This window comes from Taudactylus pleione, unplaced genomic scaffold, assembly GCF_031769625.1.
Source record: "Taudactylus pleione unplaced genomic scaffold, aTauple2 ptg000251l, whole genome shotgun sequence".
In the NCBI taxonomy this organism is placed as follows: domain Eukaryota; kingdom Metazoa; phylum Chordata; class Amphibia; order Anura; family Myobatrachidae; genus Taudactylus; species Taudactylus pleione.
This window is the reverse complement of record NW_028284653.1, coordinates 1,275,004-1,301,267: the sequence shown is the minus strand read 5'-3', so window position 1 is coordinate 1,301,267 and position 26,264 is coordinate 1,275,004. Positions and strand designations below refer to the sequence as shown.

At 45.5% G+C, this 26,264-nt stretch overlaps 1 protein-coding gene across 3 annotated transcripts in view; it reads left to right on the top strand.

Moving 5' to 3' along the window:
• Positions 1 to 282: 282 nt before the first annotated feature.
• Positions 283 to 26,264, top strand: part of TRMU (tRNA mitochondrial 2-thiouridylase) — a 66,342-nt gene continuing 40,360 nt past the window's right edge. The window contains exons 1-5 of one of the 3 annotated variants that reach the window (XM_088480165.1): positions 283 to 341; positions 9,046 to 9,211; positions 9,360 to 9,466; positions 20,291 to 20,413; positions 21,875 to 22,047. In XM_088480165.1, coding sequence (XP_088336291.1) covers positions 9,069 to 9,211; positions 9,360 to 9,466; positions 20,291 to 20,413; positions 21,875 to 22,047 — 546 coding nt within the window. In that variant the 5' untranslated portion in view covers positions 283 to 341; positions 9,046 to 9,068. Of the gene's footprint in view, positions 342 to 628; positions 840 to 9,045; positions 9,212 to 9,359; positions 9,467 to 20,290; positions 20,414 to 21,874; positions 22,048 to 26,264 lie in introns of those variants that run through there. The other 2 variants (XM_088480166.1, XM_088480164.1) reach the window with 2 other exon arrangements.

The window sequence follows — 26,264 nt, the reverse complement described above, 5'->3', positions numbered from 1 at the left end:
TGGTCTCAACTGCAATATCTAGTCATGCCAACAGATGCAAGTTTGGTAGTTGGGAAGCCCACATATTAGCACAAATAGTGCAGGATGTGTGGACGTTACAGGATAAGAAATTGCCTTCAAATTTATTGGAAATGAGAGCAATATAGAAAACAATCAGGCCCACCAGAGTGCTCCTCTACTACACCAGAGAGCCTCAACTGGGCTCATGACGTTGCTAATTGGACCCAGGAGGACTGGCAAAATGTGGTCTGGTCTCAGGAGTCACAGTTCCAGTTGGTTTGGGTGTGGTGTGGTGCAGACCCCATGAGGCCATGGACCTAGTTATCAAGAAGGTACCATAAGTGAGTAATGTTTGTATTATTTTGACAATTAAATACTGGGGGCAAAAATATTTGTATGATAATGGGGTCAAAACTAACTTTTTCATGATGTGGGAACCATTTATAGTGCTCACTTGTGGCACTGCCAGCATGCACTTACCATTACCAGTTTAGGCACATTAAGGATACAGGTAACAATGGTGGTTACACATAAGCAGAACCCACATAGAGCTTGATCGCCAACTAGCGGCAAATGCTGGTATCACTATTATGCCTAGACCTGTATTACTATTTACTACTACACACATGAGATCTGGGAGGAACGTTCTTGCGAATATCGGTTTCTGTCCGGCCCTTTCTAAGGACTGCACCTCCTCCCATAGCATGCCGGCGTGACTCTCCCACCCTGAGAGCAACGAGCACAGTACAGAGGCAGCATGCAGCGGGTACGCCGTGTTGTGTGCGCCATGTCCGGCGGAGTGGACAGCTCTGTGGCCGCTCTGTTGCTTAGGAGGAAAGGTAACGCTGTGCAATACCCTGCACCCCACAGTCCTCTATCGTTACAGTGACAGGCATATGCACAGTAGCTACAGTAGTACTAGTGTTGTGGTTTATGACATTACAGCCAGGAACTAAACACTCAGGACCTTACAAATACTAACGTATACCTTAAAATTTGGGCATATACAATAATTAATATATATTATATTATTTTTATATTATAATATTTTGGATTATTTCTGGACCAGTGCAACCACTAAGCAAACCAAGGCGGTCATCTAGGACACAGAATGCATGGCATAATGTAGTGCCTTCCTTTTTAGCACAGCACCTCCATACAGAACGCCTGTTGCTGACATGGAAGGGGCAACAGGCTGTGTTTTTTTAACCTGTAAATCTCCCAGTTGCTGCTCCATTTGATGGTAATGGCCTGGGAGTGTGGTACTGAGCTGACATTCTAATCCAGCACCATACTCCCAGACCATTGCTCACATAATAATAGAGCAGCAATTAGGAGGATAAGCTGCCCCCCCACACAAGGTAAGAAGAGGGTGAGGGGCATGAGCTTGCTGATTGCATACATGCCAGCTTTACCTTTACTTATGGTTATTACTGAGTAATCTGTCTGTACCTTTTGGTTTTTGTCTGTAGATAGAGCACTTTATTATGTTTTATCACCTATTGGAATTAGTATGAGCCTCTATAATGTTTTTAATATCGGGTTACATGTATTTTTCTTTTGTGCTTGTAAGACTAAACATTGTTGTTGTGTCTAAATATTATGACTGTTTAAAACTTTTGGTTACTGGTAGTATTGAAGGGGATTTCAATGTCATATGAAGCTGTACATTGGGTAACAGAAAGCATACATGAAGTCTCATAAGATTGTTTTTATGAATTTGTATACTGCACATTTATAATAAAACCTTTTTTTAATATGTGGCTGTTTTTGTTTTTTTTTTTGTTTTTATTTCACCTTTCTATTTCAAATGTGACTTGTTCATGTCATTGTACAGTTTTTTGGGATTTGTTTCTACTTTAATGATAATCTGAGACCAACATACATGTACTAATCTTTAGAAGAGCCTCTGAGTAAGGCTGGGTACACATTAGACAATATATCGTCCAATATATCCTTTCGAGACAGATCAGAACAATATATCGGGCACATTGTCTTTTGTGTACCCACAATTGCATTCTCCTGCGGGTCGCATGCAATATTGTGTGATTGGCCTGTTGCATGGCCAATCACATAATATTGCATGTGAGGCTGTGTATTTTAATGAAGGACGGAACGAGTGATCGTTCCCTCAATCATTACATCTTCCTAGTGTGTAACGGCAATCTTGCATGGTCTGGGGCGAAGGGTAATCGCCCTGACCGTCTGCAAAATTGACGGTTGTTTAGTGTGTAGCCAGCCTAAGAGTGTGATACAAAAGGTTGATATGGAAATGGTTGATGCAGAAATGGTCACCACATGTTATTTGTTTTTGTTTTTTTCTAACCCTAATCTTCACCCTAACCCTCCCCTTGGTGCCTAATCCTAACCATCCCTCCTAGTGCCTAACCCTAAAAAAAGAAGAACATGTGTCGACCATTTCTGTGTCAGCCTTTTGTATGGAACCTGTTATTGGTTGTTACTGAAGGTGGGAGTTTGAAACTGCAGACTGTTCCCATCCTTTGCCTGTATTTGACAGTCTACTCATAGGTGACTGGCCATGTGCGAGAGTAGGTTGCAATGTTTCAAAATACTTGATGTGTTTCTTTTAAGCAAACTTGGACAAGCACCTCGAGACAGGTACAGGGTGTTTAGGGGGTGATTAATTTTTTTTTTTCAGCCGTGATAATTAATGGGAGCCCAGTGTTGCAATTCCATAGCTCTAGGCACCCATTAATTACCGCAGTCTTCGTGCCCTATTAGACCGGGTTTAGCTGTGTATGTGAAGTGGCGAAAACCGGCTAAAGTCCTGATTAGGGTGCCCAAACTGATGTTTGGCCTCCCGTTCTGCACATACGCAGAACGGGTCCTGCGCAAGATGTTGGCCAAAAGGTCGCAATATTTTGTAGTATGTGGGCATTCACGATAATTGAACCATATTACCTACAAATTTTCCATGTTACCTCATCTGCTGTGTGGGCAGACGTATGCGAATTATCAATCCATGGGCTCGATTCTATTCAGCGCAAAGTGAATAGCGCATGGAAACAGCTCCCGGAGCTATTCAATACACCGCGCTGCTAAGCCCAACTAAGGATTTCTTCTCGCATTCCTCTGGGGATGCGAGCAGAAATCCGACAAAAGTCCAGGCGCGAGGCTGGTTTCTGCCCTTCGCGCCTAGAAAACAGCATCGCGCCGAGAAGTTAGGTCGGGGAATGCTCGTTCTCGCGCCTTAAACAGGGTGTTTAGTCGCGAGAACGGGCATTCTCCGACTACACACTGCGCAGAATTGAATCTCCAGGCGCTATTTACATCGCGGGCAATTGAATTGAGCCCCATGAGACTGAAACTCAGCAGCTTTTTCATTTAAATTGTATAGTGTGTACCGCAGATATCGGGACCTTCCACTTGCAGAAAATCGCGCCGAATGTCAGGTTGACCAAAAAATATAGCATGGTGTGTAGCTAGCTTTACAGGTAAAATATTAGGTTAAAACATGTTGCACATTATTAAGCTCACATTCCAGCACAGCTTTGTTTAAAAAGTAAAGGTGCGTATACACTAGTAGATAGTGGAACGACAGTACGATTACAACATTGTAATCGTACAGTCGTTCCTCTTCCCCTGCAGTGCCTACACTGAACGATATGTCTTTCAGTGTAGGCACCCTCCCTCATCCCTGAACATGCTCGCTCTGTAGTTATCAGCAGATTGACCAGCATGTTCAGGTAATGATGTCGGAAACGACCAACGGGACCATGCATCGCTGGTTGTTTCCGCCATTTTCATGCCCGATTTGTGCAAGATTAATGAGCGATTGAACAATAACGATATCGTTCAATCGCTCATTTTAAACGGCAAGTGGATAACGCGCCTTTAAGCTTTTTTTTTTTCCCCACATGCAGTGTAAATGCTGGCTTCTTTTGCATGTAACCGACAAATGCTGGACAGCTTTATTTTGTAGTTACTTGCCTATTTTGCTTTGCTCACAACTCAGAATCGTCTCTTAGTATTTTGAAGCTTGTGTGATGCTGACTTGAATACATTTGTGATATCTGAAAAATTGCTTCTGTTTGGCAATAATGGTTTACACACTGACATGAGCACCATGACCCAATTACCCAAAAAAACTGCTTTGCTCCTCCTTAGAAGTGCAAGTGTTCTGAGAAATGTATCAAGCTTGGAGATAAATAAAGGGCCTGATTCAGATATGTACCCTAACACGATGGGTTGTGCACATCTTCGAGGTTTGGGAGACTACTCTTGTGCAGGACCCATTCTGTGCATGTGCAGAATGGATTCTGCGAATTCTCATACAGTTCCCCCAAGCCTCTGCCTGATTCACAGTGGGGATGGCCTGCGTTCCCTGAAACGTGGAGGGGTGTCGCGCCCCCGGCCCCCCCCTCGTTTTCTGGCAGTGCTGAGGCCGGACTTCCTGGCCTCGCAAGCAGCAAGAAACTGGCCAGCCTACGTAAGCTGAGGCTTACTCAGGTGACGGATACCAGGGAATGGTTGCGATGTTGGTCGCAGTGCTGGCATCGTAGATGCCGACAGGATTCTTCTCTTCTCTTCAGACGCCTCCTGCACCATTAGCATTTTAGATGGGCGGTATTGCACAGCCGATTGTGTGTGGCTGTGCAATAACGTCCATCTCTGATTCGGGCCCAAAGCAACAAATCACTTCTAACTGTCATTTATCCAGCACAGTCTTTGAAATGGCAGAAGCTGATTACTACTTTATCCCTCTCCAAGACTTGATACATCTCCCTTCAGTAGGTTATGTTTCAGATTTAGAAGTAGGGTCCAGGAAAATTAAAACTGATTCCTCCTCCATATAACCCACTTGTTCCCCCTACTATTCTACAGGTTTTTTTTCCAGTATCCTGCATGGAAGATGGATACAGACTTAATTTTCTTATTTATACCGCTTTTCCACCCAAGTCCTGGGTCTGATCCAAGATTTGGAACACAGTTCCAAAGAGGGTCTGACCCCTTTTCTACTGTGGCCCCGATCTGGGTTCAGTGAAACACTTCTCCCAGTGCTGGGAGATGACATCATCTCCAAGCGCCGAAAAAAACGGAAGTCTCCGGTTTTTCGGACGACCCGGGTTACCCGTTTACACTGCGGGGTTGCACGGGTCATTCCTGTGTTAAACCCTGCAAGCTACCTGGGTTGGATTGCCGGGTTACTCGACCCGGGAATCCAACCCTTGCCCCTTTTATACCTAGCAGCAACCCGGGTTAACACTGCAATAACCCGGGTTTTAGCTATGGTGTAAAAGGAGTATTACTGTCTTGAGGGACAACCACTCTAAACTTGAGAGGCTGGTGTTCCTTATTTCCATCCACCCTCTTCTGCATAAAATTCCCTCACATCTGTCCCAGCGGCAGCTGTAGGATTTGTCCCTCCCAGTCAGTATCTTGTGCAGGGCGGTTTGAATGGTAGATTCTTTCTTCTGAATGATAAGGCTTGCTAAAGGGTGTATCTTCAGCAATAACATACAGTACATTGCAGTGTGTTGCAAATAAGGTACAGCTTGATGACAGGTCTGGCATTAATGTCAAGATGGTGACCTCCTTTCATGTTAGCTTAATGCATATGAAATGGCTTTATAAGCGCCAAATTTCTGGACACATCACTTTGGAGACACCTGCTGAAAGAGTGCAAGAGTTATTGGGCTCTGCACACATGCCATGGATAGGACTTCTGGTACAACAGCAACTTCTGTGTGGTCAACGTGGGTTCTGTTACCCTCATCTGTATCCTATGCTCCAGCCTGCAGATTTTCCAACCACTCTTTGGTCCAGCTTTCAAGGTGACATAGTGATAAAAGCCAACAAGGACAGACTCTTACTACACCAGAACTCCACCTCCCTACTCTGTTAAGTGTATTTAAGTTTTGTGCTTTTGCGCTCCAGCTAGACTGGAGATACACTCCTAGCGATTTCCAGGAATTAATGTATGACAAAAGCAGTTATCTGTGTGACAGTTGGGGCCCCCCTGTGCTTCTTATGTCTTACCTTTTAATTTATGTGGTACCTTCCCAGACAATACCTGTACTACAGTGGGTCAACTGACTGCAATTCCTACAGACCTATCTATACTTGTAGGGGAGGGCTAAATTCAGTAATTTATGGACTGGCATACAGAAGCCATGTTTACATTTGTCAAGCTCCTGTGAAATGTTTCTGACAAATATTAGGCTTTTCCTGTTGTGAAGAGGGAGGCAAAACTCAAGAAGATGGCAAGGATGGGGTCTTAAACACTTTGTAATTCAAAAAGTTCCTCTCTGACAAACTCTATTGTACGTCTTTTCAGATTGCTACGTGCATCCCTAAACATTCAGGATTCCCAAGATCATTTTCAACATCCGTGGTCCATTTTTAGCAAAATAACCTATAGCTAAGTTGTTTTCCTCCCAGATTTATTTAATGAGTTGTCAGGGGAATTAGCAGATACTGTATAGATAACTGTTTTAATTGAATACCGTGTTTTGAACTCTTCACCCTTTTTCCCAAGAAGGTTGTTAGATGTGGTGATCCTCCCTCGCTGTTTGTCCTCCAGTTTCAAAGTTATTTAGTAGAACTAAAATTCTTCTGGATGTTGTTTCCCTCAAGGACTCCTTAGACAAAAGGTTGTCTTCTGAAGAATTTATTTTCATCTCTGGCTTGGCGCTTTGGCCAGCCATTACAGTTACTTAGGTGACAAAAGCCTAATTTACTTGGATGGAAAGACTCGAGGAAGATTTGCAAGATAGTACTTCTATGTCTGAGCTGATGCAGTTTGCCTCTAATATCTTAAACAGCTCTTATGGTGCTAGATTGATATGGAACCAGCCTCAGACTGCCTCCTCGGGGCAGCACTGCTAAACAGTAGCCTTTCTGGATTACTGGAGAAACTCCAAAGCTGATGTCAGCAGAAAGTTCTACTGAATAATGACTAAGACTTGTATGTTTCGTTCAGTAAGCATGGTATGGTATGTGGCCTGCAGATCTATCTGTCAGACTTTCTTTCACTCAGACCTCCTGTTCTTCTTATGATTTGATCTGCAGGATCAAGATGACAATCTAGTAGGCCTATATGTTGGGTATACTGACCCCCATCTGAGCTGATAACAAACCCAACCAGGGTGGTTTGTCCTTCTTGGACAGTAGAGCAGCCTCTTAGTTGCCCATGCAAACATTTTGTGAATTTTGCAAGTTGTGTATTTGACAGGTTCTATACAGGGCTGTGTTTATCTTTCCCTTTTGAGGTTTGTTTTTCCTCCCCCCCCCCCCCCCCCCTGCTACTGAAGTAGAAAAGGGGACCTTTGTACTTCCCAATCCTTCTCTCCAAGGCTGTAGTGAGGGCACAGTACACCCAAAAACCTGTGTGTTGCTACTCCTTTTTTTCTTGCTGGGCATGGAAATAATATTGTGTAAAGAAAGAGAATTTGATACTTCTCAATTTCCAGTGTATTTCCTCGATTACTCAACCCACTAGACGTCTATGTTATCCTACAATCTCAGAGAAATGGATTTAGCAGTCCCATGAAGTTTGTATTGTAGATCTCATTGTTAATGTTTATCTGAATTTGGCTGAATTTTGAAGTTCCATACTGACAGCTAACACATCTTAGTGGTTGCTCTAGAGAAAGGGCACGCGGTCGCCCTGCCGAAAAGGGGGCATGGCCACAAGAAAAGGGGCGTGTCTTTTAAGACTGTTTTAGCGGGGTGCCGCAAAAAAGCTATAGCTGAAGACTTGTTTAGATAAACAGAGCTTCACTTTATTGCTTTTCTCTAAAGGCCCCCATACATCAGAGATCGATTGCAGCAATCGTGCAATTTGCAATCGATTGTGTATAAAAATCTTTACCTTTTTCAATCGATTGTGGCATCTCTGCAATCAGCAATCGATTGAAAAAGGGAAAGATTTTTATACACAATCGATTGCAAATTGCACGATTGCTGCAATCAATCTCTGATGTATGGGGGCCTTAAGATTGGGAAGCAGTATTTGATTTGCAGCGTATGATCAGTGATGCTTTTTTTTTACACCACTGTAGAATATTATGTATTATTAATATATGCCCATCAGCCATAACAATAAAACAACCTGCCTAATATTATGTAGGTCCCGCTTTTGCCACCAAAACAACTCTGACCCTTTTAGGCATGGACTCCACAAGACGTCTGAAGGTGTCTTGTGGTATCTGGCACCAACATCCACATGAATGCCAGGACCAAAGGTTTCCCATCAGAAAATTGTCAAAAGTATCACACTGCTTCCTCAGCTTGCTATCTTTTCCATAGTGCATCCCTGTGCCATTTCTTCCCCAGGTAAACGACGCACACGCATCCTATCATCCACATAATTTACAAGATAAAATGTTTGATCAGACCATGCTACCTTCTTCCATTGCTTCATGGTCCAGTTCTGACGCTAACATGCCCTTTTGTAGGTGCTTTCTGCCGTAGACAGGGGTCAGCATGGGTACTCTGACCGGTCTGCGGCTACGCAGCCCCATACACAGCAAGCTGCAATGCACTGTGTGTTCTGACTCCTTTCTATCATAGCCAGTATTATTTCAGTCTATTCTCTGGGATAGGCCCAGACGGTTTAGTCTTCGCTGTCCGTGCGCATTAATAACCTTGGGCAGCCATGTCGCCAGTTCACCGGTTGTCCTTATTTAACCACTTTTGGTAGGTGCTAGCTACTGCAAACCTGGAACACTGCACAAGAACTGCGGTTTTGGAAATGCTCTTACTCCATCATCTAGCCATCACAGTTTGACCCTTGCCAGATTCTTATGTTTGCCCATTTTTCATGCTTCCAACACATCAACTTCAAAAACTGACTGTATACTTGCTGCCTAATATATTCCACACCTTGATGACTGCTGTAGTAATGAGATTATCAATGTTATTCCCTTCACCTGTTAGTGGATTTAATGTTTTGATTGACGGGTGTGTATTGATGGTGTCCCAGCAATAAATTATAGTTGATACCTTAATTTCAGAGTGAGTACATGTTTATAAATTCATCTAGATTACAAATATTTCTGTGTTTTACTTTGGCACTGATAGGTTACCAGGTGACTGGTGTCTTTATGAAGAACTGGGATGTTTTGGACGAGCATGGTGTCTGCAGTGCAGAGAAGGACTTAGAGGATGCATACAGTGTCTGTCAGAAGCTGAATATACCCTTCCACCAAGTTTCCTATGTGAAAGAATATTGGCATGATGTGTTCAGGTAACTCTAGAAACGTAGAGTCCATATTCGTGTGTAAAGGGCTCTGTCATGGAATATCGTCTTCTTTCCAATCAGTTCTTGGTGATGAATGACTATTCAGTTAGGAAAGGTTGGTTGTAATATAAATGGTAATGTATTTGTTTTTCAGCTCTTTCTTGAGTGAATATAAGGAAGGAAGAACCCCGAACCCAGACATCTTGTGCAACAAGCATATTAAGTTTAATTATTTTCTCAACTATGCCATCAATAACTTAGGTGAGTCCATTATGAATATTTTTTTTTTTTTTACTTTTGAATATATTTTGTTGCGCCCAAGAAGGGTTACTTAAGGACCCTTTTCTGGTCACATTTGAATCCATTGTATGCTGTCAATATAAATTATTCTCTACATCACAAACACTACATTATTGCAATTTGGAGGCAACAAACCCTGATATCTCTTAAACTCATTCTGAAAAATCAGACTACTTAACCTGGTCCAAAACTGGGTTGTACTTATCCATTTCATAGCTGTGTACTAATGAGTGGTTATGAAGCCGGCCATTGTGTGTAGGCAGGGATCACATTCCAGTGGGTCCAGTATTGGCTACACAGTCCTCATACATCTATTTGAACACTGTATGGTCAGTACACACAGGGTTGCTTTAAATGCTGCCAATAATGTATCAAGCTGCATCCAGTGTCCTGCCTGTGTTTAAAATCAGTAAGGTGAGTACAAGTACTGCAGCCTTATACTAATCTAAGTCCGTTTACCTCAGCATCAGCTGGTCAAATGTTGTAATGTCAGTCGTGCTGAATAATTGTGCTTGAAATAATAATTCTATAAAATATGTACTACTTTCTAAGAGGAAATGTAATGACGAAAGTTTAAAGACCAACCTAAAACACATGTTGATTTTATATGAAATAGTATCCTGTAAAACCCCCAAATGTACACACAATGGCCACTTTATTATGTATGCCTTTATAGTGCTGGGTAGGACCCCACACTGTAACCCCAGAACAGCCTGAAATCTTGTGGCATGGATTTACCAAGGTGCTGGAAATTTTTCTTACAGATTGTGGTCCATATTGACATGATAACATCACACTGTTGCTACAAATTCATGCTGCAAATATACCATTCCTCCACATGCCAAAGGTGTGCTGTATTGGATTGAGATCTGATGACCGTGGAGGACATTGGAGTACGCTGAAGTCCTTGTCATGTTTGCTGAACCAGCTTGAGATGATGTGTGCTTTGTGACATGGGGGTATATTTACTAAAGGTCCATTTTGTATTTCATGGTCTAAATCACTCATTTACTAACAGATGATTTTTGACATAATTGTTTAAAAAAAATTTCAAAAATCATCTATTAGTAAATGTGTGATTTAGGGATGTATTTACTAAAAATCGATTCTTGTTAGATTTTTTTCCGATTTTGTGTTTCATGGTCTAAATTATACACTCGCTTATGATTGAATGAGATGATTTTTTGACATTGTTTAAAAAAAGAATGTAAAAAATGTTAGTAAATGTGTGATTTAGAGCCGTGACGCCAGCACTGAACTGGGGATCGCGGCGGGGGAAGCCAGAGTCTGTACTAGCCGGACTCTGGCTTCCCCCAGGACTGCTGCCGGAAGACGCCGGGGAGATCAGGTAAGCCGCGCACCGCTGATTAGCGGCGGCGCGCGGATTCCTTGTAAATGCAGTCCCATGCCCCCGGTCTAGGGGACAGACCGGGGGCGCTAGCGGTGGCGGCGGGCCCCCCCTCCATCGGAGGCATACCCCGCCAGACCACTAGACCACCAGGGTAAATTAAGCGGCAAGCGGGATGCCGCAACCTTGGGGGTTAAATATGCTAGCCAGGGGAGGAAGCCTTCCCTGTCAGCGGCTCCTCCCCTCAGCTCAGCGCGCCTTTCAGCTCGGAGTCTGGCGTCGCTGAGCTGCAGTTACACGGCCACTCCTCCTCTGAGGTCTCCAGCGGCCATTTTCTTCAAGTGGCAGCGCAGATACTCTCAGGGAGCATGCGGACCGGTCCCCCTGTGTACCTCTCCTCTGCAAAAGGACAGTGTACACAGCACTATAGCCCTCCCAGACACTGAATCTGGGCAGGTTGATTGTAGTGGAAAGGTGCAGTGAGTATATCTTCCTGCATGGTATGTGACTTTTGCTAGTGCTGCCTGTCTGTGTCTTTTTTCTACTTACTGTCAGCTTATACCTATCCCTTTCCTTCTCCTACAAGCCCTACAGGTGTGCGGGGGAAGGGTGTTTCTACTGACCTCACCTATATAGATCACGTATTTGTGAGGTCCGTCACATACAGTTGTGTGCTACACAGTACCATATTGTGGGCTGTTGTTCAGCACACTGGTGTTCAGCGCACGTTTTCTTCCTAAGTCATGTCTGAGGAGGAGATTGAGCACTCCGGGGCTCCGGTATTGTTCTCCTGCAGGCATTGTTCTGCAGGAGTGGATAGGGAAGATTTGTCACAGGACGGCCTGTGCGGACTGTGCCAGGCGCTCCCTGGTATGTCTCAACCTCCCATGTCGCAGGAGCCACCATGGGCGATGTTTTCCCAGGTGCTGGTGTCCATCGCGGACCGTCTGTCGGTCCCGACTGCCGCCCCTACTAGGGCGTTGCCTCTGCCTGCCATCCCCCATTCCCCGGGTGTCCCACAATTATTGCAGACTCCCCCGGGGTCTCAGCCTGTTGGTCCCTATACGGGGTTGCCAATGTATATTCAGTCCACCCCTGTGGCACAGCTGGCTGTGGTGCCGTTTCAGGCTCCTGTGGCAGCTCCTCCACCCTGGGTGGATGCGCTTTCCCACACTGTCCAAGATTTGGCGGCAGCATCTTCGGCTTTTCAGTCGATGTTGCGCAGTGACGTGCCCTCCAGGGCGTCTAAACGCTCAGTCAGGGCGCAGGCTGCGCATCTTTGGGATTCTGAGGGGTCCTCGGATGATGGTGAGGTGCAGGATGACTCAGCCTCAGATGCCTCAGTCCAGGAGGTAGACACTAAGTCTTCCATCAATGTGCGGGCTCTGGTTAAGGCGGTGCGGGCCATTCTTCTGATTGAGGATGAGGCACCCGCTCCCAAGTCGAGGTATCCTAGTTTTAAAAAAGTTAAGGTTACTTCTGCAGCGTTCCCCTTGTCTGATCAGTTGACTGATCACATGGCGGTGGCCTGGCAGACACCCAGTAAGCGTTTCCTGCCACAGAAACGCTTGGCGTCCAATTATCCATTCCCGGAAGCGCATTGTAAGAAATGGGAAACTCCGTCTGCAGTCGATTCCCATGTAACACGCCTCATCAGGAGTGCTACTTTGCCATTGCCGTCTATATCCTCGCTGAAGGATCCTACGGACAGGAAGGTGGAGACTTGTCTAAAGTCTATTTATTCTCTCTCAGGGGCTGTAGCCCGGCCGTCCATGGCCATCTCCTGGGTGGCCAAGGCCATTGAGGGGTGGGCCAACGCCTTGGAGGACACGTTTACGGATGAAGCTTCGGACGTCCAGAGGGCGTTGTTAGGACAGATGAGAGATGCCGCCTCCTACATTGGAGAAGCATCGTTGGATGCTAGCCTGTTGACCTCTAGGGTTTCGGCGGCAGCAGTGTCTGCTCGTAGATCCTTGTGGTTGCGGTCTTGGAGAGCAGACGCGGATTCAAAGAAAGGCTTAGAGGCCTTACCTTTTAATGGAGAATTACTATTTGGTCCGGACCTGGACAAAATAGTAGATACCCTGGCAAAATCCAAGTCAGCCTTCCTCCCTTCAGCTACTACACCTGCTAAGGTCCGGAGCTCGGCCTTTCGTTCCTTTTGGGTTCAGGGCAAGGTAAAGGGTCAGTCCTTCCCGAGGCAGTCTGCACCCAAGACCGCCTCAAAGCCAAAGAAGCAAGCCTGGAGTGCTAGGCGCCCTTCTTCCAAGCAAGAAGATAAGCCTTCTGCGTGATGGGACGGGCCTCCCTCTGGGGGACCCCAGAGTGGGAGGCCGACTTCTTCAATTCGCCCAGTGCTGGCACAATACCACCACGGATGCCTGGGTGCGAGAAGTGGTCTCCCAGGGGTACGCCCTGTCTTTTCGGCACAGGCCGCCTGGCCAGTTTTTTTGCACAAGTCCTTCTCAGGACAAAACCAAGGCCTTGCAGGTTCAGGAAGCCATAGAGGCCTTGTTGACGGCGGGGGTCATTATACCCGTGCCACAGTCTCAACGTGGGATGGGGTGTTACTCTACGCTGTTTCTGGTGCAGAAACCCAATGGCTCTCATCGCCCCATCCTCAATTTGAAGTCCCTGAACAGGTTTCTCAGGGTTCCCAAATTCAGGATGGAAACTTTGCGTTCCATCATTCTGGCGATGGAACCAGGGGACTATATGGTCTCCCTGGATATCCAGGACGCCTACCTCCATGTGCCTATAGCAACATCGCACCAACGGTTTCTGCGGTTTGCTATTCTCCACAACCACTACCAATTCAGGGCTCTACCCTTTGGTCTCTCCACGGCACCAAGGGTATTTACCAAGGTGATGGCGGTCATGGCGGCTCATCTTCGGAGCCAGGGAATACGGTTGCTACCGTATCTAGACGACCTCCTCTTGCTGGCAAGCTCCCCGGAGGTACTGATCCAGCATCTCCACCTGACGGTCGCTTGTCTACAGGCGCACGGCTGGTTGATCAACTGGAAGAAGTCCTCCCTCATCCCATCACAGCGGATGGTTCATTTGGGGGCCCTGCTGGACTCTCGTCAGCAACGGATTTTTCTGACTCCAGAGAAGGTCTCCTCCTTACAGCTGCGGATTCACAGTTGTCTGAGCAGTGGCAGAGTGTCGGTGCACTCAGCGATGAGAGTTTTGGGGTCCATGGTGTCGGCATTCGACATGGTGGAGTTTGCCCAGTTCCATTCCAGGCCCCTATAGGGGCTGATTCTTTCGGAATGGAACGGATTGCCACACAGGATCCGCTCTCAGATGCTGGTGTTGTCCTCGGAGGTGCGTCTGTCCCTAGCCTGGTGGCTGCAGACGGCTCATCTCCTAGAGCGGCGCCCCTTTTGGATCCCGGGAATGGGTTCTGCTCACGACAGATGCCAGTCTCCGGGGTTGGGGGGCGGTGACAGGCTCCTTGTCACTTCAGGGTCGTTGGTCGGCGGAGGAAGCGCTTCTTCCCATCAACATCCTGGAACTGCGGGCAGTATACAGAGCCCTGCAGTTGTCCGGCACCGCTCTTCACGGAAAGGCCGTTCAGGTGCAGTGAGACAACGCCACCACGGTGGCGTATATCAATCACCAGGGAGGGACTCGCAGTCGAGCTGCGATGTCGGAGGTGTCCCGCGTCCTGGCTTGGGCGGAGCGCTATCTTCCAGCTCTCTCAGCAGTTTTCATCCCAGGAGTCCTCAATTGGAAGGCAGACTTCCTCAGCCGTTACGACGTGCATCCCGGGGAATGGTCGCTTCAAATCAGAAACTATGATCCCCAGGTGTTCCGGATTTCGCGTATTCTGGCTTTCCTTCAGTCGGGTTTGGACTTAGATTTACGTCTTTCTTCGCTGAAGGTGCATGTGTCTGCTCTGTCGGTGTGGTTCCAGCGCAGGATCGCTGCTATGCCGGACGTACACACCTTTTTCCAGGGAGTTTTGAGAATCCAGCCTCCCTTTGTGCCACCTGTGGCCCCGTGGGATTTGGCGGTGGTTCTTCGGGCCTTACAGGGTCCGCCTTTTGAGCCCTTGGAGTCAGTGGAGCTCAAGTGGATAACTTTTAAAACTGTTTTCCTCTTGGCAATTGCTTCTGCCAGGAGGGTTTCAGATTTGGGGGCGCTTTCTTGTCGTCCCCCTTTTCTGATTTTTCATCAGGACAGAGCGGTGCTTCGCACTCGTCCTGAGTTCCTGCCTAAGGTGGTTTCCAGGTTCCACATTAATCAGGAAATTGTTGTACCAGCCTTTCAGTCGCCTGATCTTTCGGCTGGGGAGGCTTCCTTAGACGTTGTCCGTGCACTCCAGGTTTATGTGGACCGGACTAGTTCTGTGAGGAAGTCGGATTCTTTGTTTATCCTCTTTGGTTTTCACAAGAGGGGTTGGCCTGCCAACAAACAGACTCTAGCCCGTTGGCTTCGTTCTGTTATTATTGAGGCTTATATGCAGGAGGGTTTACCTGTTCCAGCCTCTGTTAAGGCTCATTCCACTCGGTCTGTGGGCCCTTCTTGGGCTGCTAGCCGTGGCGCCTCTGCTGTTCAGCTCTGTAAGGCGGCCACCTGGTCTTCCATTCAGACCTTTTTGAGGTTCTATGCGTTTGACACCTTTGCCTCTCAGGATGCATCCTTTGGGCGCCGGGTTCTCCTATCAGCACAGGAGCGTCCCCGCCCTTAGTTGGACTGCTTTGGGACATCCCCAAGGTCACCCTGTGGACCCCTATGGACCCTGAAGTAGAAAACAAGAGATATGGTAAGAACTTACCTTTGTTATCTCTGTTTCTACGAAGTCCATAGGGTCCACAGGGCACCCGCCCTGACGCACCTGGCTTCATATGGGCTCTGTGACTGGTCACCGGTTTTCCGTCTCCCATTTCTGTGAGTATGGTTCTTGTGTGTTCCAGTGTTCCTTCTCTCTGTTTCGTCTCCTCCTCCGGCCTGGGCTGCTTATCAACTGAGGTGCCTGTGGCTCGGGGGCGGGGTATAGGGGAGGTTGGACCCAAGTGCATCCTGGGAACAGCTGAAAGCTTTAACTCCGTGGTGCCCGAGGATCCAGGATCCAGCTATACCCCAAGGTCACCCTGTGGACCCTATGGACTTCGTAGAAACAGAGATAACAAAGGTAAGTTCTTACCATATCTCTTGTTATTAATATCATCCCACTTCTATCTCAGGCCATGCAATGCTTTTCCAGCTTTCATCTGTCCAATTTTGGTGAGCTTGTCCCCACTTCGCTTAGAGATGCTTTTTTGCATATAACTGTTGTAACGCATGCTTATTTGACTTACTGGCACACATCCGAGAGACTGAAACCACCCCGTTTGCCACTAGCAATCAGTCTACGGTCAAAGTCACCTAGATTCACATTTCTTCCCCATTCTGAAAATTTGTTTGAGAAACAACTAAACCCCTTCACTATGTTGAATTGCTTTTATGTATTGTGTAGCTATTGTATAATTAATTTTCATTAACAAGCAGATGTAACTAATAAAATGGCCACTGAATGTACAGTACAGGTATATGTGACTGTTTATATATTTGATGTATCCAGAAATACTATAAATTATATTTGTCAGGGTTTTTTTTTTTATTCATATGAATGATCAAAATGCCCTGTCTATATTTATTACTCTTTTTGCTACTTATTTATAAGGTATTTATAATCTGTAATGAGCTATAGTAACCTGCACTTTAGGTTGTGAGTGTATTATTAATCCTTGACATTAGGTAGTTGATTCCTTTAATAACTAGTACAAATGTTCACTCTTTGTTCTGCATTGACTCTACTGGGAATGTCTTTTATTTCAAAGATTTCAATAAGCACATTTTGTATGGGTCTTCCATATTGATACAGAATTAATAAGAATATATTTTTTACTTTACAGAAAAATGGGGAAAATTCACAAAAAAAATGTTTTCTTAGTTCTTCTCACAGTTAATTTTATGCAGTTACCCCAACATTTTTATTGCTAGTATGAGGCTACTAGCCTCGAAGTTCTACATTCCAAAAGGTAGCCCTTATTTCAGGAATGCAAATCCAGATCTAATAACGATTACAGGAATTATTTTTCTGTCCGTTTAGCATGAATCTATTCGTAGTGCTATGCGGGAAGTGTCTCCTGTGCATTTATCAGGGTATTTTGCTCTCTGTTGATGTCATTTTCTGTTAGAAATGCAGGAGTTTGGAGCGTTTCAATGTTTAACCATTGATGTCGGCTTTGAATGCCGTGTTTAATGATTTTGTGGACCACAATCATTGTTTTGTCATTGATAGCTGTGCTTCAGGCTGTTGGCAGTGGATCCTACACACGACTGCCATCTTGTGGTATAACTGTAGACTAGGGGTGAACAATAAGGGGCCCTCCAGCTGTTGTGGATCTACACATACCAGCATCCCATGCCACAGTTTTAGTATGCCCTGTTAGTAAAACTGTGGCAGGGCTTGCTGGGATGTGTAGTTCCACAACAGCTGGAGGGCCGCTTATGGCCACCCCTGCTGTAGACTGTACTAGAGCTTAAACCTTAGTATCGTGTCGTTGTGTGAGTGGAAATATCTTACCAGTCAAATGTTGTTAGAACACCTCTATTTTCTGTTTTTTATTGAAATTTACGGTGCTAATGTCTATGTGCTCTGAAATTAATTCATAAAACAAACACAGTGAAAGAAATCCTATATCTAGCTATGTATACACATACACACCTATCCACAAAAAATGCCAAATTGCACCGTTTTGGTACCCTTAACGCTGTGGCTGGCATTGAGTACAGTTGCTATAAAAATGGAAAAGAAATTGGTCCAATACTAGTGTAATGAATCTATGACTTGGTACAAATTAATTTGCAACAAAAACAATAATACTCGGGGTCGCTAGCTATTTTGTCCGACATATAGGGCCAAATGTAATAGGTAGTCTGTTTTGGTAAATTGCGAGTTTGGTGCTAAACTCGCAATTTTTCACAACTCTCCAATGTAATAGTGTGTCTGTTCACTAAAACTCGCATTTTTCAGAGTTACTAAAACTCTCCATTCTCAAACTCGCATCCAGATGTTTTCACATTGAAAACAATCAACTCGCTCAATGTAATAGAGTGTCTGTTTCAGACTCGCAAAAAAAAGATTACCAAAAGTCCCCAAATAATAGACCTTTTTCAGGCTAGCGAGTACATCCTGAGCAGGTCAGATTAACACAGAAACATGCACATATCCATGAGATATGTACATGTTTCTGTGTGTACTTATGTTAAATGTTTTTAAATAAAAAAAAATTACGTGCACCCCCTCCCCAAAAGCATAACCAGCCCCGGGCTTTATAAAGCCTGTTCTGGTTCTAAAAATACAGGGGCCAAAATGTGTAGGGGGCCCCTGTATATTAAGAACCAGCACAGGGCTTTGTCGAGCTGGTCCTGGTTCTGGAAAATCAGGGGACAAAACGAGTAGGGGTCCCCTGAAAATTCCAGAACCAGCACCGATCTCTTTCTAGCAGGGGGATAATGCCACAGCCAGGGAAAACCTTTCACCGGTTTCCCCGGCCAAAGCATTATCCCTGACTGCTAGTCAGTCCAGGCCGGGGATCCCTGGGGAGTTGGGTACCCCCCCAATAAAGGGGTACCCCTCTCCAGGGCACCCCAGGCCTAGACTGATAGCCCGGGGCTATCCCCGGCACCCTAGGGCGGTGGGTGTCGGGTTGATAGTGTAAAGTGTAAAATTAAATTTACCATATTGTCTTTTTTTGTAGAACCACAAGTACCAGCAAGCCTCCCCTGCATGCTGGTATTTGGAGAACCACAAATACCAGCATGCGGGGCATTACAGGCCCGCTAGCACTTGTAGTTCCACAACGAAAGAAATACGTAAATAAACAAACTTACACCGTGAAAGTATAATTTTAATAAAACATACATGCACACTCACACATACTCACCTAGTATCCGAAGTAATCCATAGGGGTGTACCTGAAAAAAAAAATCCATACTCACCTCTCCTATGCGTCGATCACGTCCTCTTCTGCAAGTAGGCAATCCAGGGGTTAAAATAAAAAAACGCAATAAAACCGAACCATACGGACCGAGCAAAGGTTTGTGTATCTGTGATGGCTTCTCTAAAACTCGCACCTTTTAATGCTACTCGCATTAAAAGGTGTCAGTTTACATAGTCCTAAACTCGCCTGCACTCGCAAATGCAGTAGCCTCGAGCTGAAAAGTTTGCAGGCTATTGAATTTGCGAGTTTCAGTACAAACTCGCACTTTTTAAAAGTGTGAGAGAGTGCGAGTTTGTACTGTTACTAAAACTGACACCCTATTACATTTGGCCCATAGTCTCATCACCACTCTCTCTCTCCTGCTCTATCCCTCAAATGTTCTCTTTAACCTCATGCCTATCTGTGTCTCTCTAGCCTCCTTATGCCTCCCTCTGTGTCTCTCTAGCCTCCTTATGCCTCCCTCTGTGTCTCTAGCTTCCTCATGCCTCCCTCTGTGTCTCTCTAGCTTCCTCATGCCTCCCTCTGTGTGTCTCTAGCTTCCTCATGCCTCCTTCTGTGTGTCTCTAGCTTCCTCATGCCTCCCTCTGTGTCTCTCGCTTCCTCATGCCTCCCTCTGTGTGTCTCTCGCTTCCTCATGCCTCCCTCTGTGTGTCTCTCGCTTCCTCATGCCTCCCTCTGTGGGTCTCTCGCTTCCTCATGCCTCCCTCTGTGTGTCTCTCGCTTCCTCATGCCTCCCTCTGTGTGTCTCTAGCTTCCTCATGCCTCCCTCTGTGTCTCTCTAGCCTCCTCATCTCTCTCATCTCTGTACCTCTTTCCCCATATTCTCTGTCATGTGGACTGGTATTTCTGTTGGGTTTGGTGTGTGCTGGGGAATGCGCTAGATGGGAATAGCCAGCTCAAAGCACTGTGCCCTCTCCCGCCTTTCCATTTCTGGCCCCCACACCTGTCTGTCTCTTTACCCGACCCCTTCCTGCCCTCTCTCATCCCTGTGCACCTCCTCTCATTCCCCACTCTCTCACTCACCCCTTCCCGCAAGAAGGGAGATTGTTTCCACGAGCGGCAGTCGATGGGTGTTGCGAGTTGTGTAGGGGATCATCTGGTATGGAGAGTGTTAAGGTGAGCCATGGTGCCGAAGATAAGTGTTGGACTCCAGGTCTGACTGCATATATTCTCTCGCTCTCGCTCTCGCTCTCGCTCTCTCTCTCTCTCTCTCTCTCTCTCTTGCTCTCTCTCGCTCTCTCGACACATCTGTGTGTGTATATATATATATACTTAATTATATAATGTGTGTGCTGTAGATGTGTAGTTAATATGAGATTTGTAATTTTTTTCCATGTTTGTGTACGCAACTTTTTTTTAATTGACATAAAAATGGCAGTGTGATGTAAAGAGTCAGATCTGGGACGTTTAGTAAATATTCTCTATCTATTGTACTAGGAGCTGATGCTATAGCCACAGGACATTATGCAAGAACATCACATGAAGATGAAGAAATATTTCTGCATGAACATAAAGAGAGTCCACAAAATCTCTCAATGAACATATTTAAAGTATCAAATGGTAAATGTAATAACTTATACAGATCTATATCTGTAGAAAACCATAGCTAGCTTTTAAATGCCACTGCAAGTGGCCAACCAGTGTTTTTAAAAAAAGTGCTTGATACTACTGAATGTGCTCAACTAATATGAACACTATTACTATGGGTAGCTAGCTAATCTGGCCGCCATATAGTCTAATCTCCTCTCTCCAGTCCCATTTTAATTAAGTTATTTTGAGGTGAGTGTATGTAGAGATCCGACTGATTTCAGTTGAATCTCTTGCACCAAGAATGGCGCTGGTGCAAATGCTGATGATGGTAATGACAGCTGCTATTGCAAGCAAATTGCTGGGGGCAATACATCCATAGTACAGCAAACATGTATTGGGGGCAGAGGGAGGTATAGAATCCTTGCAACAAAACTTAATACATATAGGCAGCTTCATAGGAGTCCAACCACATATGCTAGATTACACTAAGGGCCGAATTTAGTTATCGTTGAGTTCCATAGTGGGATGTGCCGAGTAACATTAATGAGGACTTTACGGGTTATTTTCACCAAGCGCGGTCCATGCAATTCCATTGTACATGGCAGTTTGCGAGTATGGCGGCATTGATACCTGGTAATTATTGTGTGTGACCTGTACCAAAACAATGTGCAAATGACAGAGCAGTACACTATAGACTACTTTTAGTGGCCCTAATCAAAGTGTTGGATGTTCAAATAAGGTGACAAATGGTTTTTAGCTTAAATGATAGACAGTAAGTGTATTTTTAGCAAATACATGTCTCCTGGTTCAGAGGTGGATGCATTACAGCTATTTGCGGAGTTGAGAGGCTTTTTTTGTGCTGCACATGCGCCGCGATTGAATTACTATGACAGTCACAGTGAGAATTTGTACTCTGAGTGAGTGACAGTCAGTGAGCGTTCATGGGGGGCTAATGGGGGGTTGGCTAGTCAAATGCAGGTGTGTTGCAAGCGTATCATGGGCGTGTCTTAGATAGCATATGTGTATGCAGTTGCAATGGTTCCGGTGGCTTACTTCCGACTGACCACCTGAGCAACCAAAGGGTTACTGAGCTGATCGATGGTGATATCGATGGTGCATCTTTGTACACAAGCAGTAGATCAGAGATGCGTCCACCTCTGAATAAGGTCCTATTTGTATAAATAAAGGTATGCATCCTCTTCTGTAGTAAGAGTGTGTCTCTCCAAGACTCTTGCTAGATCAGCAGTAGGACGCATGCAGCCATATAGAAGATGCTTTTTCTGTTAAATTTGACAACAAATTGTGTCATCCAAAATGCTAAATGCAAGTCTGTACTGGGGTCTTCATCTCACTGCGACATAAAACAAGCAATCAGTCAAGTTAAATGCATTTATGTATTATCAGCTTATATGATACACACAGAACTTCTTTGACATAATCAATGTATTATAATATAACTATTCATCCTCTGTTGATTCTATTTTGTAATAGATGTGAAGCTTCTCAAAGCTGTGGATCACATGAAAGACCAGACTTTCTTCCTCAGTCAGATATCACAGTATGCACTGAGGAAAACCTTATTTCCACTTGGAGGATTGACAAAAGGCATTGTAAAACAAATCGCGGCAGAAGCTGGATTTCAGCATATTTTAAACAGAAAAGAGGCAAGAAAGGCTTTTTTTTTTTTTTTTTTTTCTTCTTGTAGATTTTATTGCTAGTAACATGTTCTGAGGACCTAGAGTGGCATCGGATATGAGGAATCCAAATTTCAGAGTGATATATTGAGGGGGGTTGGGGAATTGTGGCCAAATACAACAGTCGTAGTGTAGCTCACACTAACGTAAATATAAAGAAATGAATACCACCCACCGTCCTTTACACTTTTCTTTCTCTATGCACTCTGCTTGTACATACACCCTGGTGGGTCCTGGTGAGTGGAATACGTAATAAAGTGATATGCTCACGATCCCAATGGAGATAGATGCTTGAAATAGACACAACACTAGCTAGTATCTATGTAGCATTGCTTCAGCTTTGAACTTTAACTATAGAGAACTTGTGAGACTAAGGAATTGTTATTCCAGTGCCTTCACATCACCTGGTCCCAATGGCAGATTTAAAGATGAAAACCCAAGTTTGTATTTTCAAAGTGTATCTTATGGTCAAAATACAGTATCTTGTGTCTCCTTCATTTTGGATCGTTGACTCCAAAACAGTAGTAGTTGCTGCTAATACAGTAGTGTGCCATTGAAGGGCATTTAGTAAGATGGTCCATGGCGGGACTGAAACAAATGAAATATATATAGTTTTTCAAGAGTAAACTGTAGGTCTTTCTTTGTCAGAACTTCTCAATTTAATCATACATTTGTACATTATGTCAGCTCCACTTACATTCGCAAAATAATTTGTCTTCTGTTTAACCCTAATTGAGATACAGCTCTTCTACTGCTTGATTTGCTATTTTTAAATAATAGCAATATTCAGATATTTTAAAATACTTATTTCTTCTTCTGGATCCATAGGGCTCCACAGGGAGACAATGGGGTGTAGGTGGGACCTGGAGGACCGGACACCAACAGCAAAGCTTTTCAATCCCAGGATGCTCCTGTCCTTCCCCCTATACCCTTCCCACAGCCTGAGGGTAACTCCAGTTTCGTTGGTGTCCAGCAGGAGCTGGGTCACCATTTTTAACAGTGGGGCTGCTTCAAGCAGCACAAGCTTATTTTTATGATTTAATTTTATTTCTAATGTTTTGAACTGAGCAGCAGAAAAAGACTTGTCCCTTGGACGTCTGCGCTGCTGCTCCATCACCCCTCCGTGTGGCTGTGATACCAAGCCCTGGCTAGGTACTCCCTGCGGGGCTCTGAGGGGGACTAGCTAGCAGGATCCCCGGACCCCAGACTGCAGCCCGGAATCTAGGGAACAGGTAAGTGGGCCCACGTCTTTATGCAGTCTAGTCTCTGGAGATGGACCGGAGGCGCTGATGTGGACACTGGTGTGCCCACCACTCCACTAGACCACTGGGGCATTAATATACTGGCGTAGGGCATGTTTGGAGGTCAGGGAACCCGGTGGTTAACGTCCTCATGGGGAGATGGCGCTCTCCATGCAGCCCCTCCCCCAGCTCTGGGCGCCATGCCACTGCGGTCTAGCCATTCCCTGAGCTGCTCCTCCCTCGCCCTCAGAGATGCGCGGCAGCCATTTACTGCTTCACAGGTATCCGGGCACGCTGGGTCCAGTCTCACTGTATACTTCTCCCACGGGCCAGGTTATACAGCACTATAGCCTACCAGCCATTGCAGTCTATGTAGTTGATTGTAGTGCAAATTGCGGATATATACAGTGTGTTTCTGCGTTTGTATGTGACTTGTGCTAGCGCTGATCTCTACTTTCTATACTGTCCTTTTCCTATGCTATAATTTACCCTGAAATACTAAAGTATAGGGGTTCACTTACTATATAGCTCAGTTGCACACTACACTGTGCCATATTACACATACTGCAGGGTGTTCACTGCACTGTATCATACAGTACTGTGTATTTTGCTGTTCTTGTGGCTATGTGGCAGAGGAACTAATAACAAGCAGCAGGCTGATGCAGCTGCTGCTCCTACTCTGGTGTCTTGTAAGTCCTGCTGAGCGGGCTTAGCCACAGAGGACCTCATTAAGGATGGTCTTTGTGCTAATTGCTACACAGCCTCAGGCACTTAAGCCTCCGTGTCTCCTCCTCAGGACTCACCCTTTTCTCAAGTGCTGACAAAGATTGTGGACCACTTCGCATTCCCTGTGGTAGCTCCCCCTGTGAGATGACCACAGCAAGTACTCCCTGCAAATCCTTTGCCTCCCCCATGGGTAGATGTACTGTCTACCTCAATACAAGCTCGGCTAATACCTCTACAGTTTTTCAGCAAATGCTGCAAAAGGAAAAGCCTTTACCTACTAAACGTGCTGTTATCTTCCCAGTTCACCCAGTTATCTGATTCTGACATATTATCTGGGGAGGCAGAAGACGCAGACCTCTCTCACTCTAAATCAGTCTCAGGAGATGAGTCACCCTCTAAATTAAATATACCTGCTCTTTTGAGAGCTGTAAAATCTATTTTACAAATGGAAGAGGAAGAACCCGCTCCTAAGAAAAAAACAATCATTTTTTAAATGGCAAAAGTTAGTTTTACTAGAGTTCCCTCACTCTGACCAGCTCTCTGATCACATGAGTGATGCATGGAATATGCCCGGTAAAAGGTTTCAAGTTCCAAAACGTTTAAGTTCCTTCTACCCTCCTCTGGCTACTGATTGCAATGGGAAGTTCCCCCAGCAGTGGATTCTCATGTAACACGCCTGGTTAAGAATGCCACCTTACCCATCCATACTGCAACCTCCTTGACAGAGACTACAGATAGGCATATAGAAACTTGTCACAAATCCAGGTACTCTCTTACAGGAACTATTACTTGTCCTGCTATGGCTACAGCCTTGGTGGAAAAAGCCATTGAGAGTTGGGCAGAGGCCCTAGAAGAGACATTTCTCCCTGATGCTTCAAGGGAACAACTATCCTACATATCTCACATTAGAGATACAGCTTCCTACTTGGGAGAAGCAGCTATGGATACGGCTCTCCTGGCCTCTAGGATATCTGCCACTTCGGTAGTGGCCCTCCGTATTGTTTGGCTCCGTACCTGGAAATCAGACTCTGTCTCAAAAGGGGCTCTGGAGTCTCTTCCTTATTCTGAAAATATCCTATTTGGTCCAGAATTAGATAAAATTGTGACTACTTTGGCAGCTTCCAAGACAGCGTTCATGCCCTCTGCATATAATACAAAGCATCGGACGTCATCCTTTTAGTCCTTTCGCCCTCAAGGAAAAACCTAAGGGTCAGTCCTTTCCACAGTAGCAGGCATCAGCCAAGGCCTCCAAGCCTAGGGCCACACAAGCCTGGACTACTAGACATCCACCTGCCAAGTCTGAGGACAAGCCTACAGCCTGACGGGGCGGCCCTCTTCCTGGGGGCTCCCAGTGTGGGATTCGCCCAGTTTTGGTTTCAGACCACATCAGACGCCTGGGTAAGAGAAGTGGTCTCCCACGGATATGCTCTATCCTTCCCCCCCAGCAGGTCTTTTGCACAGGACCTCCATCGGACCCAAGCAAGGCCCTGCTGCTCCAAAAAGCCATTCAATCCTTACTGAATTCACAAAGAGGCAAGAGCTATTATTCTACCCTTTTCCTGGTTCAGAAGCCCAACTGATCTCATCGGCTTATCCTCAAACTGAAATCTCTCATATCAAGTTCATCAGGATGCCCAGGTTTGGTATGGAAACCCTCCACTCTGTTATCCTGGCTATGGAGCCTGGGAATTTTATGGTGTGTCTGGACATTCAGGAGGCTTGCCTACATGTACCTATAGCGCCTTCTCATCAACAATATCTCCGGTTTGCTATCCTGCAGCAGCATTACCAACTTCAGGCTCTACCGTTTCGCCTCTCAACGGCCCCTCTGGCCTATACCAAAATCATGGCAGTTATGGCCACCTACCATCATCGCCAAGGGATCAGACTACTCCCGGACTTAGACAACCTCTTGCTGTTGGCCAACTCTTCATAGGTTCTTCACCGCCGTCTGCAGGCAACAGTTGCCATCCTACAAACGCACAGGTGGCTGATCAACTGGAAAAAGTCTTTCCTGACACCTTCTCAAATAATGGTACATTTAGGAGCTCTCTTGGACTCTCAGGTTCAGAGAATCTTTCTAACAACAGACAAGGTCTCCTTAATACAACACCGAGTGCGCAGACTGTCAATTTACACTGCAATGCAGATATTGGGACAAATGGTGTCCACCCTCGACCCCCCCCCCCCCCCTGTTCACCTGTCCCTAGCCTGGTGGCT